General features: G+C 53.6%; 1 protein-coding gene across 1 annotated transcript; it reads left to right on the top strand.

Moving 5' to 3' along the window:
• Window positions 1-688: 688 nt before the first annotated feature.
• On the top strand, window positions 689-11,723 carry LOC135277190 (uncharacterized). The gene is made up of 3 exons (XM_064382925.1): window positions 689-1,059; window positions 7,144-7,635; window positions 10,237-11,723. Exons 1-3 carry the CDS (start codon window positions 689-691, stop codon window positions 10,253-10,255), a joined length of 882 nt encoding a protein of 293 aa, XP_064238995.1. The 3' UTR covers window positions 10,256-11,723.
• Window positions 11,724-16,766: the final 5,043 nt, after the last annotated feature.

Genomic DNA, 16,766 nt, shown 5'->3' on the forward strand with positions numbered 1-16,766 from the left:
GGTGGGTGTCACAGAGACAGATGCGATGCGGGTCCCTCTCCCTGGGAAGGGGTGGGCTGGTTCTGGTCCACAGGGCCCCTCCGGGTGCTGACCTAGGATGGAGTTGAGGTGTGGCAGCGCTGGACCCCAGGGCCCCTGCCTGCCTCCTGGGGAGCCCAGTGACCCAGGCAGCCCTGGTGAGTCTGAGGTGTCTGGGCCCTAGTGAGGCCCCTGGGCTCCCACAGAAGAGATGCGGACAGTGAGGCCGGGGAGGCCCTGCTGCCCTCAGGACTGTCCCTCCAGCCCCCAGGTGTCCGTGGTTCTAAGGGCCCCCTCTACAGAGGGGCAAGGGAGCCCACCCTACATCCAGAGGCGCCGCGCTTGCGGGACCCCAGAGCTCCGGCCAGGCTGCTTCCTTTGCGGATCATGAGCCTGAGGTCCAGAGGAGGGCATGGGCAGTTCCTGGGTGCTCCCCAGGCAAAGGGAGCCGATCTCGGGGCTGGAGTCACAGGGCTCCACTCCAGTGACCTCTAGGGCCCTAGAGCTGAGGATGAGGGACTGGGTGCCTTTCGTCCACCCCTGGGGCTGGGCAGAGGCTCAGCCTGTCCCACAACACAAGGCTGCTTCTGTGCGGTCCCGGCCGGGGCCCCTTTAAGAGGGGGTGGTGCTTCAGCCTGTCGCTAGGGACGCTGTCAGAGTGCGCGCCCCTATGGAAGCCAAGATGCGCTTCCGTGAAGGGTCCAGCAGAAGCCGCGGCGTCACAGTGAGCAGAAGCGGCGGCGGTGTGGTCCGAGCAAGTGGAAGCGGCGGCCACAGGTGGCAGCATAGTCCCAGCGAGTGGAAGCAGAGTGGTCCTCCTTGCGAGCAGATGCTATGGCGTGGTCGGGGCCAGCAGAAGCGGCGCGTCAAGAAGTGGCAGCGCCGTCCCGGAGAGCAGGTGCGGCAGGGAGCAGAAGCAGCCGTAAGCGGAAGCGGCGACAGGGTACCAGCTAGCCGGCAGCGCGGTCCCAGTGAGCAGGAGCCAGCTTCGAAGAAGCAGTGGTGGCTTCCATGTGATGGCGGAGGAGGCAGGTCTTCACGGTAAGTGGTGGGGCATGGACACCACTGGGAACCCTCCGGGCCTCCCTGCTCCTTCCCGGCTGCTCGCCGCCGCTGCCTTTGGCCCCTGACTCCTTTGTGGGCATCTGGGCCCCAGTAGTCTGGGTGGCGGCTGCTGTGAGGTCTTGGCCGCCCCAGCGTCCACACTTTGGTTGGGAACGGTGTCCAACCTGCGTCCAGCATAGGAGCGCTTGGCCCAGAGGCCGCAGAGTTGAGGTCCAAGGTTATTCTGACGTCTCAGAACGTTTAGAAAGAGACCTCGCTAGAGCAGGGGACATCTGTAGTGTCAATTATTTGAGGAGTCTCCACCTATTTATATGTTTTCCGTGGTGTGGATTCTGATTAACATTTTCACCTACCATGTATGAGTTCCCCTTTCTCCAAAACCATACCCGCATCCCCCCAACCCCCTCTTTTTTTCGTGACAGAATCTCGCTCTGCCCAGGCTGGAGTGCAGTGGTGCCATTTGGTCTCACTGCAACCTGCGCTCCTGGGTTCAAGCAATTTTCCTGTCACTTTCTAATAGGCCCTGGAGCCCCATGTTATCCTGGGTCCTGAAGAAGAGGGGCCGGGCTTGGTGGCTCATGCCAGTAATTCCAGAACTTTGGGAGGCCAAGGTGGCAGATCACCTGAGGTCAAGGGTTTGAGACCAGCCTGCCAATATGGAGAAACCCCTGTCTCTACTACTAATACAAAAATTAGCCTGGTGCAGTCGCGGTATAAACCCATGGCTGGGCTCAAGTTTAAGAGGTCTTCTCTGACATTCCTTGTGGAACAGAGTTCCATCAAGGCTAATTTTTAAAGCCTGTGTGGAAAATAACTGTTCTTACTGTACTTTATGCAGATAATCAGGCCAAGTATAAGACTAAAGTTTATTTTGCAAGCAACTCAATCCTGTCACTGATAACGTGTTTTCTTATATGGGTGACCAAAATTACACACATAAAACACAAAAATAAACATGGACTACATCAACCCAAGAAGTTTCTGCACAGCAAAGAAACTACTTCCCAAATAAAAAAGCATCCTATAGATGAGGCAAAAATTTCAGGCAACCATGTAATTCATGAGTTGTTATCTAGGGTGTATGCAAAAAACACTACAAAGTAGCAAAAGAATCTAATCTAGTAACTCGCAAAGAACCTGAACAGACAATTCTGCAACACATAATCGAACAACAGATAAAAGGTCCTCAAAATTATCCAACAAAGTTAACAACTGTGTGTGGTTTAATTGAAAAACACACAGATAATCTCACACAATGAATATTCCTAAAAGGTGGTGTGTTCACTTCAAACTTTTTTGAATACTCACAAACCAGTCAGCATGCACTCCCCATTCTGAGTCCATAAAAAGCCCTACTCTCAGCCATATTAGGGAGACTTTCCTGCCTTTGGATAGGAAACAGCTTTCACCCTTTCCACTGAAAGCTGTTTTTATCACTCAAACTCCCCCATCTTAAAATTCTCCACCTTGCTTAGCCTTTGATTGTCAGTGCATCCACATTCTTCTGAGGCACAGAACAGGAACTTGGGAACCAGTGCACAAGCCAGACTCGGCCCAGGTGGGCTGAGTGGGTAGGCCTTCTCCTGCAGTGGGTAGTTTGGCCAAATGCAGATTGGATGGGGCAATCACTGGCCGGAGGACCCTGGTTTGCAAAGTAACTGAGAAGAAAATCCTGAGTCACAAGGAGATGGTGACAGTTTAGGAAATAAGACAAATTTAAAAGTCTCTAATATACTAAGAAGAATATTTAAAGGCAGAGCATGCAATTCAGTCATCAAAGGTTTAAATAAGACAAACTGATGGTGAGCTTAGGGACATTTATTCCTTGTTTTACAAAACGGTGACTGGAAACCATTTGTTAGGAAAGAGGAAATGAAAAGTGTGTGATAAACTTTCTCTGTACCATAGGAAGTTAACAAAGTGTAAAATGATAAAAAATAATATTTAGAGGAACAGTAATTACTATTAAAAAGTGAAAAGAGGCTGTTCAATGTGTTGCTGGTTTGGCTGGTTTACTGCTTAAGTGAGTGACCGCACAGCCCTCTTCCTCTTTCTCTCCTTACCACTGTTTCATGCTGCTCAAGTCCTAAAGGCCTGAGTGCTGGGAAACTAGCTAGCTTTATAGTTTTATTTTATTTCAAAATTAAAACAAGTACCCTTTTTTTCTTTTTTTTAGACAGTCTTACTCTATCACCCAGGCTGGAGTGCAGTGTTGCAATCTTGGCTCACTGCACCCTCAACCTCCGGAGTTCAAGTGATTCTCCTGCCTCCCAAGTACCTGGCTTCCCAAGTACCTGGGATTACAGGCACCCACCACCATACCCAGCTAATTTTTGAATTTTTAGTGGAGACGGGGTTTCACCATGTTGCCCAGGCTGCTGATTAACTTCTGACCTCAAGTGATCTGCCCGCTGCAGCCTCCCAAAGAGCTGGGATTACAGGCATAAGCCACCACACCCAGCCAGATAAGTAACTTTATGACACATTAAGGTCTGAGAAATCACTGGCTGGGTTGTACAAGAATCCTAATAAAATAAAAATGAAAGGGAAAAAATATATAAATGTCTTTATTACTACCAAAATGCACACTTAAAAATTGTAAAGAGTGTAAATTATATATTTTACCTCAATTTTTAAAAAATTAAATAATAGAAAAATAGCAGCAAAGTAAAAATTCTGACCTTATTGTATTTTAGTTCATGAACATATTTCAGAAACACACCAACGTATGTACAGTTTTAATATAAAATTATATAAACCATTTTATATAATGGTATAAACCAAATTATATACATAGTGCTATAGATCTTTTTATTTTATTCTCCCCCCAAAAAATAATCAACCAAACACACATAATGGAGAGGCATTTGGTGATGCTAGTTTTTATCTCTTTTTAATTTTTTGTAGTGATCAATAAGGATAAACTTCCATGTTTCCTTCTCAGCACTTCTGCAACTTTTAACAGTATGAAAGTTAAGACAGCCGTGCATATAATCACAAATAAAACATTTCAAAGGCAAGCAAGGCTAGCATTTTTTAGCAGTGTCTCATTACAGTTTTTGACAGTGCATTTCTCATTAAGTGTTATTGATCTTATGAAGCCATCTCTAGCTTATGAATCAAAGTGGTTTTGATGTTTTGTATATTATGTTAGACCCGATGCAATCCATAAATTTCTTTCAAGCTCCAAAGACTTTGTTTCATTTTGTTTTAGTCCTTTACCTTGCATAAAATAGATCCTTTGAGATTTGACTCGGAAAGCTGAAGATCCTGCTGCTCTGCTTCGTTTTCTTCACCTTTGGCATCATAGGTGCGCAGCTCTGGGTGGCCCTGCTGTGTAACCGCTGCTTCCTGGAGGAGAATTTCATCGAGTGAGTGCAGCCCTGCCACCCATGCAGTTCTGCGGACTCCTACTAATACAGTTTTTTTGTTTGTTTGTTTGTTTTTTCTTTTTTTTGAGACAGAGTTTCGCTCTTGTTACCCAGGCTGGAGTGCAATGGCGCGATCTCAGCTCACTGCAACCTCCGCCTCCTGGGTTCAGGCAATTCTCCTGCCTCAGCCTCCTGAGTAGCTGGGATTACAGGCAGGCGCCACTATGCCCAGCTAATTTTTTGTATTTTTAGTAGAGACGGGGTTTCACCATGTTGACCAGGATGGTCTCGATCTCTTGACCTCGTGATCCACCCACCTCGGCCTCCCAAAGTGTTGGGATTACAGGCGTGAGCCACCACGCCCGGCCCTAATACACAGTTTTAACCTCCTAGATCATTGGGAATCAGGACCAACAGGATAGAAGCAGGAAATAGACGGAGGTCAGTAAGAGAGGAAAGGGAAGTTAAGGCACAGGCAGAAGTGATGCCCACGAAGAAAAAGAAGACAGAAAACCTGAAATGCAGGCACAGAACTTGGCCCTCTGTACATTCATTCCTCATGGTGGCCTAGGCAGATAAGGTGAGCATCCAGGAAGTGTGAGCTGCCATTCACCGGCTTGTGTATGAAAGCGAGGCGGAGGGGGGAGCGGAACACTCCTCTGAGAGAGGATTGTTGAAAGCTGACAAATCAAGTTCAGCTCTGGGTGGAGAGTAAGGCCAGAGTCATCCCATGTCTGTGACTCCTGCAGAGAGAAGTGAGATTTAGACCTTAACTCACAAGGCATTTTTAGGGCAGGGAGCAGAGAAGTTGGGAACCAGGGTTCACAAAGAGTCAGCAGGATATTTTCTGGATGATCAGAAGGTAGGAATTGGAGATCCTAGCTTAGAACCTGGGGGAACCAGGCAGGGTCTTGGTCAGGGGCATCCATGATTTCCTCAGTGTCCTTTTTTGGGGCTGTCCTCAGTGACATCTGTTACCTGGAGGCTTTTCTTGGGGTGTAACACACAGAGGTCAGAGGTGGGACCACAGAGAACCTCAGCCCAACCTGTCACTATGCAGATAGAGACTAAGGCCTAGACAAGACGGGACTCACCCAGGTTCACACAGCAAGGCTGCCAGCAAGTGTTCAGCCTCTTTCTGATTGTGTGGGTGTCAGGACGCTGTCATTCCACAAACACTCACCAACCACTTCCAGGTGGAGACGTGGAGAACTTTCATCGCGGCATCTTTCCTCTGTACTGTCTCACTGGGGAACTGGATGCATTGACAAAAAGGACGCTGGGCGCTCTGTACTATGGCAGAGAGGGGCCTGGAAGCCCAGAGCAGGTACAAGACTGCCTGGGTAGGGACCAGTGGGGCTTCTCGCTTCTCATAGGATATGATCTAGAGCTGAACCTAGAAGGCCAAGGAAAGTGTCTCCAGGCAGGGAGGGGGATAGGGAGGGGTTGGGGAGGGCATTCCTGAGAGACACCCTTGCCATGAGGTGTGGGGTGCATGTTAGGAACTGGAGCCCCAGCCTGGCCTTCAGGGTCAAATCCTGCCTGTCACTTACCAGCACTCCTGGATGTTTATCCAAAAAAGGGATGGCTTTTATACAGACGTGTACAAGAATATTTATGAGTCGTAAGAGCCAAAAGACCAGAAATATCAGCAGAATAATGTTCAAAACTCACCCTCAGTGCTCCTTCTGATTAGAAAAGTTCTTGGCTTATCTGGCCTGACTGAGCCTCCTATTTGACAGATGGGGAAGTGGAGGTTCAGAGGGAATGGGGGCCTGCCTGGGTAGCCCAGGGCAGCAGCTGCAGAGGCAGGACCAGGTAGGAGCCTGACAAGTGTGTTGTCCCAGAGGGCAGGGCCAAGCCCTCTCTTCCTGTGACCCACACACAGGCCTGGCGCAGGGCAGATCACCAGGAAATGCTTGTGGATGAGGTGACAGACAGGGATGAGAAGGCATCTTCTTACCTAAGAAGCAGGGGATTTTCCCAGAGTCCTCTGGGCCAGCAGCCACCCCTCCCCAACCCTGCCCTTGCCTTAGGACCCCTGCTCCCCAGTCATGCCAGTGGGGGAGTGGACGGGAGGGAAGGATCAATCACTGATGAGGCTGCAGCCTGTGAGAGCCTCCTGGCGGGCAGCTTGAGGGAGATGAAAGCATCTCCTCCAGCTGGCAGGCAACTGAGCTCACTCCCAAGCTCAGCAAATGCTGGGGATGGGGATGGGGCTGCACCCCGATACCTGGAAGCTGGAGGGGAGCCCTGCTCCTGGAGCCAGCAGAGCCATGATGGGGCAGGATCCCTATGCTGACTGGGGCAGTCTCTCCCTCCACCATCCCAACTAAGCACAAATAAAGCCACGTGAAAACCCCAAGGGATCGTTTCTTTTCTCATCTGGGAGCCTAGCTGAGGCCAGAGGCCATAAAGAAGGCAGGCCTGGGCCTGGAAAGCCCAAGACTGGCTGTGGCCTCCCTCCCTGGGCTCAGTGCTGGTATCTCAGGCAGATGGGAGGCCCAGGCCAGGGCCTAGGGCTCTGAAGGGAGCTGGGCTTTGAAGCAGATCCCAGTCTGGCCTGGGGAGCTGCCTGGGCCATCACTTTCTCCTAGAGTGAGGCCTCAGCAATCTTTTATTGTCCCATCTGTGTCTGTGCCTGCATCACTCTGGGCCCCTCCACCTCCCCTGCTCCTCTCTTTCCCAGTCCCCACCTGAACCCCTGCATCTCCACTCCTTCTCTGAGCCCGTCTTACTGTCTCACATGTCTGTTACCATGTTTCTGTATCCCGCTGTCTCTTGCTGTCTGCTCCCTGCTCAGGCCTCTGTGTCTCTGGTTGGTCCCTACTCCTCCTTCTTGCTTCATTTCTGCCTCCGTACCCCCATCTTCATCTCTGTCTCCATCTCTCCATCTCCCTCTACCTCCTCCTTCCCGTATCTCCCTGCTGGCCCTGCCCACGACTCTGCCTCTCTCACCCCTCTGTCCACCCATTCCTGTCCTTGTCTCTGTCCTTTTCTGCCACTGGTCACAGGTGGTGTCCTTCTTCATGATCAACCTGAGCCTCGTTGTCATAGCGACCCACTTCTCAGAGACCAAGCAGCAGCAGAAGCACTACCTGTCCTCAGCACAGTGGCCAGCTACTCTGAGCCTGGCGACTGCTACGAGATCTTCCAGGATGTCTGCCATATCTCGCACAAGGTCAAGCACTGCACCCTGGGCCTTTACTTGCAGAGCAGGTACCAGGCCCTGAGCCTGAACGCCCCCTCCTCCATCAAACCCAGGCCCCAAGTCAAGGAGCCCAGGCACTACAGCAAGTGGCCCAGCATCCAACAGGGCACTCAGGCACTGTGTGCAAAGTATCACCCCTTCCCAGCATATCTGCAGGCCCAGCAGCCTCCAAATGCCAGGTCTTCATTTCGCACTCAAAGTGTTTCCTTCACAGCCCCAAGGGGAGCTCCATCCCCACTCCTTTCTTCCCTCTCCCAGCACCTGCCAAAGCCTGCACTGAGCTAGGCCTGGGGCTGGGGAAACTCAGCCTTTGCCCTGGAGAAATTCCCTTGATTTCTTTGTGTGCCAAGACAGCCCTAGGATCCATTCTTGAAAGAAATTAACAATTGTCTGTCCTCAGTCTCGAAAAGCTAAAATTCTTCTCCTGCTGCGATCCATGCCACCCTTCTCTGGGTTTCTGCTGCCCTCCCCTGCTTTCCAGCACACCCGAGCAATGGCACTGGGCACTGGGCACAGAAAGCCTGTGGGCCTGCCCCTCAAAGCTGTGGCTTGTTGGGGACTCATGCCACCCTGGGCTCTGCTTGCCGTGGGGCTGTGAGAGTTATGTTTTTGTTTTTTGTTGTTGTTTTCGTTGAGACAGGGTCTCACTCTATCACCCAGGCTGGAGTACAGTGGTGCAAACAAAGCTCACTGCAACCTCGAACTCCTATGCTTATGCCATTCTCCCACCTCAGCTTCCCAAGTAGCTGGGTCTACAGGCATGAGCCACCACACCTGGCTAATTTTTAATTTTTCTTTTCAGAGACGGGTGTCACTGTAGGTTGCCCAAGCTGGTCTCAAAATCCTAGGTTCAAGTGATCCTCCCACCTCAGCCTCCCAAAGTGCTGGGATTACAGGCATGAGCCACTGCATGTGGCTGAGGGTTATGATTTTAGGCTTGGAAAGGGGTTCTCCCCGTGATTATCTCATCTGTTCCAGAACACACTCTTGAGAAGGGAGAAGATGGTAGTATTATCCCTAGTTTTCAGATGAGAAAACTAAGGGTCCGGGTGATGAAAGGAGGCACTTAGGGTGGTTCACACAGCATCTTGGGCATCAGGGTTGCCAGGCTGTGGGCACCTGCCCTCCCTGGAAATGATTACTCTCTTGGGAGGAGGCAAACCAGGGCCACATGAGGTAGGCCCTGCCCGCAGCACCAGCGCCACTTCTCCCTGTTGGTGCCAAGAAGGAAATCAGCAGGCATGGGGACTGCACTTGAGCAGCCGTGGCCCTCTGCAGGCCTGTCCCCCACCCAGAAAGTGAGGACAGGGGACCCGAGCACGTGGCCCGCAGCGGTGGGAGTCAGCTGCCCCAGGCCCCCTGCTCTGGAAAGCCCTGTCCTTCCAGCTCTCCCGTTCTGGGAATCTGTTCTTGGGAGGCATGCTAAGAGCTGCTGTTCACCCATCCTCTGGTGCCAACCATCCAGGCATGGTTGTGGAGATGGCCAGTGGGCAGGCCCAGCACCAGATGTGGGAGCTGAGACCTGGGCAAGGCTTGCACCAGCATTTCTGGAGGATGTATGGGAAAAGCGTTTACTCCGAGGGCCTTCCTGCAGCCACTCAGTCCCTTCTGGCACCCTTGCCCCCATCCCTGGACCTCCCTGCTTCCCTTTTTCCTCTGCCCTGGGAAACAAGAATAGGGTGCAGCCCCCTGTCCAGGTGGGAGCAGTAAGCTGGTCCTGGGAAGGGCTTTGGCCTGTCGTCCGGGGAGAGGTGGGACTGCCCCCAGGTCTCCTGGCTGCCCACCCTGGCTCCTGACTGCCCACCCTGGCTCCTGACTGCCCACCCTGGCTCCAGACTGCCCACCCTGGCTCCTGACTGCCCACCCTGGCTCCTGACTGCCCACCCTGGCTCCTGACTGCCCCCCGGGGCTCCAGATTTGCGAAAGAGGCAGAGTCCTTACCCGGGACTCAGGAGGTATTTGGAGGCAAGTATAAAAATAAAGGGCAGGTATGACAATGCTTTCTTTCCCTTTTATGGTCCTTCCTTCGCTTACATGAGCAAAATGTGTTTATTCTAGGAATACATAGAAAAATACAGAGGCCTCTCTGATACCTCTTTGAAATGGTCATGTGGAACTCAGTCCAGAGCCAACCCAGTGATCCTCAGTGATCCACAGGCAGCAGAGGGATGAAGTTCCTGCTCCTTGCCTGCACTTCCTGCCTGCCCCCTCGCCCCCAGCCAGCTGTGACTCTCCCTTGCATGGTGGGAAGTCCTGGGGCCTTCCAGAGTGAGGGCCTGCCCCTGCCCCAGCCCCAGAGCTTCATGCCTCCTCCCCTCCCTGGGAAACAAACCATCATCCCCATCCCCTGTACCGTGGCCTCCTCTGAGGGGGGCCACCCTCACATTGGCCTGGCTCTTTCAGAATTACATGTGGTTCCCAAGCTCCATGAGTGGGGCTCCGGGTCTGTTCCATGAGTCACCCAAGTCCAGGCAGACCTCGTGGGCCTGGGAGCTGAGCACACTCAAGGATGTGTTCCAGGCTGGGTTGGGCCTGGTGTGGGCACTGACCCTGCCTCTGTTTGCTTTTCAGAGCTGTGCCTGTGATGTAGCTCCCTGGACACCATGCTCCATAGCCTGGTGCAGTCCATCTCCATCACGCTGGCCTCCGACCCCGCCAGCTGCCCTTGCTGCCAGCATGAGGCCAGTGGGTGGTCCTCAGGCCTGGGCAGCACCGACTTGGGCCAGGAGGGTTCAGGCCCAGCTGCTCCGCTGGTGGCGAGGACAAGGTGTGTGGGAATGGCCCCTGGAGCAGCAGATACATAGCCTCCTCAGAAGTGGGGAAGGAGGAGGTGCAAGCAGATAGGGTTGGCTGGCTGTGCAGGGATGTATGGCAGGAGACACAAGCCAAGCCACATGGTTTCATGGACACTAAATACTTCAACCAGGGCATTATCATGGCCATCCTGGTCAACACCATCAGCGTGGGCATCGGGCACCATGAGCAGGCCAGTGCGCAAGGCCAGGGCCAGGCCGAGGGATAGGCATGAGAACCCCAGGCTCCTGCCCAGGCATGGGCAACCCCATCTGCCTGGGATTGCCTCTGTCCCAGCAGAAGTACGACCTGAGGTGGTTCAGTTCATCCCCGTGACCTTAGTGCCTGCTGGCCCAGAGCTAATTTCAGAGAAGGGAGGTTCTCGGGTGTCTGCCCAAGGAATGGATGATTGAACAAGTGAATCTTGATAGGAATGAACCTCTCTGGGGCTCTTTTCCTCCTAGGCTGCTCAGTCTGAACACCAAGGCAAGCACAGCATCACCTCTCCACCTGAGCCTTTCTATTTTTCTTCTTCCTTTAAAAAAAAAATTTAAGTGATAGGATTTTGCTCTGCCACCCAGGCTGGAATGCAGTGGTGCAATCAAGCAATCCTCCCTCTTCTGCCTCCCAAGTAGCTGGGGCCACAGGCATGTGCCACCAAGCCTGGCAACCTGGGCCTGTTTGTTCTCCCCCAAACAGCTGGGGTAATTTTTTCAGAGGGGCAGTCTGGTTGGGCGCTCCCCCGCCTCAAAACTTCTGTTTCTCCACATTGCCCTCAGGACAAAATCCAGACCTTCCCACCGGTACTCAAGGCCCTTTGTCTCTGCCACACCGTCCCTTCACCAAGCCAGGGTGTCCTGTCCCATCCCAATGACTCCGTCCCCATAGCCCCATGGTGCTGAGGGCAAGGAGGCCCTGCAGTTGTCTTGCGTGTCCCCTCTGCATCTCCCTCCTGCAGTCTGGGAGCATGAGGTACAGGAGGAGGAGGCACTGAGCTGAACAATGTGCCCCAGGCCCTGGGCCAACACGGGGCTGGCAGACCCCAGGGGGGATAGTGATTAGGAAAGGGGACAGCTTCCTGGAGGTGGTAGGAGTTCAGTGAGGATGTGCATGAGAGGACAGCAGGGCCTCTGTGGGGACACAGAGAAGAGGGGCCGTGGAGTCAGCACAGATGCCCTCATCCATGGGCCCCACCCGGGGCTGACAGCCTGGATGGTAGGTCCAGTCCTGGCCCCATTTGGAAAAACACCATGGCTTCTGCTGTCCACCAGCCTCTGGGTGGGGTGGCTCCCCTGGACCCACTCCTTAGCCCTGTAAGCATCCTCACCCAACAGCTGTCCATTCTGAGGCCCAAGAGGCAGAAGCCACTGGCCCAAGGTCCTACTGCCACTCAGGGGCCAGGTTTGGACCCACTTCTCCCTGTGGCAGGACCAACACCCAGGGAGGGCTTGGAGTTTCCACATTCTCTTTGCTTCCCTGTAGCCCTCCTTCTGCAGAGGCCCCATACGCTGCACCTCATGGGGCCACACTCACATCTCCCTCTTCCTTAGCTCACCAAGCACAGGCTCCGATCAATTTACCTAAATAGGGTTCCTGGGGCGGCTGCGATGCTCTGTTCAGAGCTGCTGGTTTGCCAGCCATTCTGGCTTAATTAAAAAGGTCCCTGGGGAGGGCTGGCAGGAGGGCTGTCTGCAGAGGAAAGCTGGTAAGACAGGGCCCCAGGAACACCATTGCCTAAAGTCCAGCTTGTGGCCAGTGCCTGACCCAGGCCTGCAGGGGTAGGGCAGGAGAGTAGCAGGCAGCATTCCTGCAAAAGGCCCTACAGGGAATGAGTCCTGAGGGGCTGGCTGCAGTCTCCAGGCAGGGCAGCACTGAGGGGCTTGCACAACTCTGCTACACTTGAGCCCCGGCCTTGCCAGTAGCTTGCTGGGGCCAGCTGGTGAGAGCTAATTTCCAAACTCAGGAGTTTTATCAGCCAGTGATGAAACAGTTGGTAGCCATGGAGGGAGTATTTACACCATAGAAATTGTCAGTTGCTACACATCAGAGCTGTTTTCAGACACCTCTGTGCCAGGGTACGATTGGTCCCTGCCTTTTCACCCACCCTATCCAAGGTGACACCACGGCCGGGGCAGGTCCAGCCTCAGGCCATGTCACAGTCCCTGCTCAAGCCTCCTCAGGATCTCCTTCTCAGGCCTGTCCCCTTTCCATCCTGCCACATCCACCGGAGCAAGCTCTCTAACCTCGAATCTGGTGGAGCCTCTTCTGGGTACAGCAGGCTTCACGTGGCTCCCCGACCAGGCCGAGGGATGAAACAGGCTGTTCCCACTGTGCATCTCCTGCCCAGACACTGGGACCACCTTCCTCATCTACCAAGCAGGTGCTTTTCCCTCATAAGAGTGGGCCACCATTTACTGTGCACCCATTCCACACCAGGCCCTGAGCCAGCATGGCGCTAGTGAGTCCAGCCGTCTTCAAGGCAGGTATTATTACCTCGCCCCTCTTATACTCTTGTAAGCCCACTGCCTAGAGAGGCAAATCAATCACACCATGTTTGGGTTTCAGTCCTGGCTCTGGCTGGGCTCAGTGGCTCAGACCTGTAATCCCAGCACTGTGGGAGTCCATGGCAAAAGGATCACTTCAGCCCAGGAGTTCAAGACCAGCCTGGGCCACATAGCAAGACCCCATTTCTACCCCCCAAAAATTTAATTATTCGAGTATAGTAGCTCACATGTGTAATCCCAGTTACTCAGGAGGCTGAGGCAGGAGGATTGCTTGAGCCCAGGATTTCAAGACCAGCCTGGACAACATAGTGGGACCCTGTCTCTACAAAAAATAAAAAAAAATTAACCAAATGTGGTGGTGCACGTCTGTAGTCCCAGCTACTTGAAAGGCTGAGGCAGGAGGTTTGCTTGAACTCAGGACTTTGAGGCTGCAGTGAGCCATGATTGTGCCACCGTACTCCAGCCTGGGCAACAGAGCAAGACCCTTTGTCAAAACAAACAAAAACTCGAAACCACAAAATCCTGGTTCTGCTGTTGACTGGCAGGGTGACCTGGAGTGTCACTTGGCTTCCTCACCTGGTACCCCATCTGTAAATGGGTGCACGGAGCCCCCAGCACAGAGTGGCTAGGAGGGTTGACTGCACTGAGAACGTGGCATGTAGAGGTCCTCATTGATGAGTCACTGCTTCTGAGCCTTGTCATACCACCACCCCTGGATGCATTTATCATCCTCTGTCCAGAGCCTCACAAAATTAGAGAAAGTGAGGGCAAGGAATAATCTCTGAAATGTTCTTTATAAAGCAGCTCCAGTGGCAGCCATGGTCACCCAGGCTCTGAGCAGGGCCCGACTGTGGGCCCACTGGTATATTTGCTCCACTATAGCTCCCGGACACTGCTCTGCAGGAAATGATCTGCCCCCATGTTTATTTTGAGCAGTGCTGTCTCCAGTGATACTCACAGAAAGAGATGGCCCAGGGCTTCCAAGGTGGGTGCAGGGAGATAAGGAGAGGAGGAGAGGGCAGGTGAACCACTGCAGCCCTTCTCCTGCAGAAGAGGCGGCATGAAGGTCCTCGCCATGCCCCATACCTCATCCTGGCTGACAGAAAGCTCCATGTCATGGAAGGGTAGGAGGCAAGGGTGCCACTCTGTGAAGTGGGACAGGGTGACCCCAGGCCTTGTCAAGGGACGCTTGAATGATGGGTTAGACTGCAGGTGCTCACAGCCTTTAGGGTGGCCACTGCTGCTGAAATCAGGGCCATTACCCAGAGAACAGCTTGCATTCAGGCTCCTCATGGCAGTAGATGCTGTTTCTTGAAGGTCCTGGCATAGAAGGAGGTGATGGGTGAAGTGGGGGGTCAGCCAGGCAGGGGTCTGTGTGTGACTCAAGAAGCAGTGAAATGGGGCTGAAATTCCCCGCCTCTGGGTAGGGGTAGCCCAGGCTGTGTGACAAGCAGGTGGGACAGGTCAGGTGGGTGGCCAGGCTTCTCTAGGGAGGCCCAATTTCTTCATCAACACTACTGTCATTGCATCACAGCTCCTCCTGGTGTGATTCTTCAGAAGCTCTGTGGGGCAGGCTGGGGGAGCATCTTATTCCCACCAGGCAGATGGGGAAACTGAGGCTTACTGAGGTAGATGGCTTGCCCAAGGTGCCAGGGTGAGCAGTGGCAGATCCAGGCTCCCAGAGGTTGAGATCAGCAGTGGACAGTTGAATTGGGGCATAGGTCAGGAAGGCATTGCTCCTAGGAGCCCCCCCTGTCTCAGCTTCTCCTTCTCTCGCACACACCCGTGCAGGCCCTGACTCCTCCCGAGCTAGGCGGGTCTTCCCTGCAGCCTCATCGTGTCCTGGAGCTGGAGGCTAGCCACCAAGTTGGAGAACAAAACACACACACACACAAACACACACACACACACACACACACACACACAGAGGGTGGCTACATGGGTAGCAGGGCAGCATGCAAGGAGCCGTTTGAGTAGGGCTGACCCTGGGTCAGGGCATAGCCACTGGCCCCAGCTCCCAAGGGACGGCATTCAAGACCTCTGATTCAGTGGCTGAATCGAAGCGGGCTCTATTCTCCCTTCAGGGTTCTGAAGTGTCAAGTCACTGCCAACCCAGTCTGCAGAGACTTTGGGAAGTAAAGGATGGGGTGGCTTCGTGTCTTACATTCCAGCCTGTGGGAACCCCAGGTAGAGAGACACCAACGTGTAGTCATGAAAGGCTTCATAGAGGTGGTGGCACTAGGGATGGATCCTGAAGGATGGCTAGGAGTTCATCAGTGAGACAGACAAGTACAGGGACCAGGAGCATAGTCATCCCCCCAAAAAAGACCCTAAGCCCTCAAGAAGGATATGTACAAGGGGTGGGGCAGACAGTGCAAGAGGCCAGGAGGGCTGTTCATCACAAGGACCTTGGGGCCGGTTTTGTCCTTAGGGCAATGGAAAGCCACGGAAGACCTGCAAGCAAGTGGCATGTCTGTGCCGAGCTGGGGTCTCATCAGAAAAGTGGGGCAGGTGAAGGCACCTGGGCCGTGGAAGTGGGGCTGTGGCCAGAGGGAGGAGACCTGAGTTTGAAATCTGACTTTCCCGCAGCCTGGTCATGACCCTGGCCAGTCAACTCTCTCTGGGTCTCAGGCTCCCTGTCTGCAAAATGGGGATAATATAGGGCTTGAGGTTGCAACGAGGTAATGCATGGAATATGCTTAGTATGCCTAGCCCATGGAAGGGGATTAACCAGCGCTAGCTACCATTGTTATGATGGGGATGGTGTTGGGCTGGAGGACTTCCTGGGGGCCAGCTGACCTCTGCACCCCTTTATCTACCCCTGCAGAAATGGCAGAGCCTAGGCAGCCTGGTGCCACCCAAGCCTGCATCAGGCGGGGACTTGAAGGCTCCCACTGCCGCCCCACCTCCTTCCTCTGACTGAATCTGGTGTTTTCAGCCTTCAGCACCTCTGCCTTCCCTAGGTGGGTCTTCATCGCTTTCAGCAACCTTTCTGGCAACCTTTCTGCCATCTGTCTGTCTGTCTGTCTGACTGCTCTTTTCGTGTCTTTCTGGCCGTATCTCTAACTCCCTCGCTGTCATTGCACCGTTGTCCTGGTCCTTCTTCAAGTCTGTGTACCTGCTTTTCTCTCCCTGTCTCTCTACACCCCGCCTTTGCCCCTCACTCCCTTCTCTGTATCTGCCTGTCCATCTCTGCCCCATCGTCCTTACATTCCCTCCCTCCTCGGGCTCCCCCTTGCTGTGTCTGTATTCATCCGTGTGTCTCTGTCCCAGAGAAGTGCTTGCAGGAGTGATGGATGGTCCATTAGAAAAAGATTAACAGATATGCTGAGTGGAGAAACAGCTGTTGTGAGGGAGGAGGAGGTACCTTTTGGATGGCAGTGGCTCCCCGAATCCATGATGGGAGTGTGTGTGGTGCATGCGGCCGGCACCAGCTGATCGCCATCATGGAGTGTCAGTGCCTACAGTGTTCATCTCTGTAGACGTTGCTTGCTGGGCTGGCAAATCGCTGGCTCTGAGCAGCATCTGGCTCAGCCAGGGGTGCTGGGCCCCAGCCCTCCCCGTCATTACCCACAAGCTCTTTGACTGTGGTGTCCTGACCTTCATCTCTTCGTGTTTCTTAACTGCATCACCATCGCCCTGGAGTGGCCTCAGATCAAAGCCGGCAGCACGGTGAGTGGCTCCAGCCCTTGGGTAGGGCAGGGGCTGGGCTCAAGGACAGAGTGCCAGGGCTGAGCAGGGCAGGGAGACCTCACCAAATGCCATGGGGGAGGTAGGACAGGGAGTTTGCCTCTGGAGAGGGAA

This window comes from Aotus nancymaae, unplaced genomic scaffold, assembly GCF_030222135.1.
Source record: "Aotus nancymaae isolate 86718 unplaced genomic scaffold, 86718_ANA_hifiasm-v0.15.2.pri h1tg000030l, whole genome shotgun sequence".
NCBI classification, from domain to species: Eukaryota; Metazoa; Chordata; class Mammalia; order Primates; family Aotidae; genus Aotus; species Aotus nancymaae.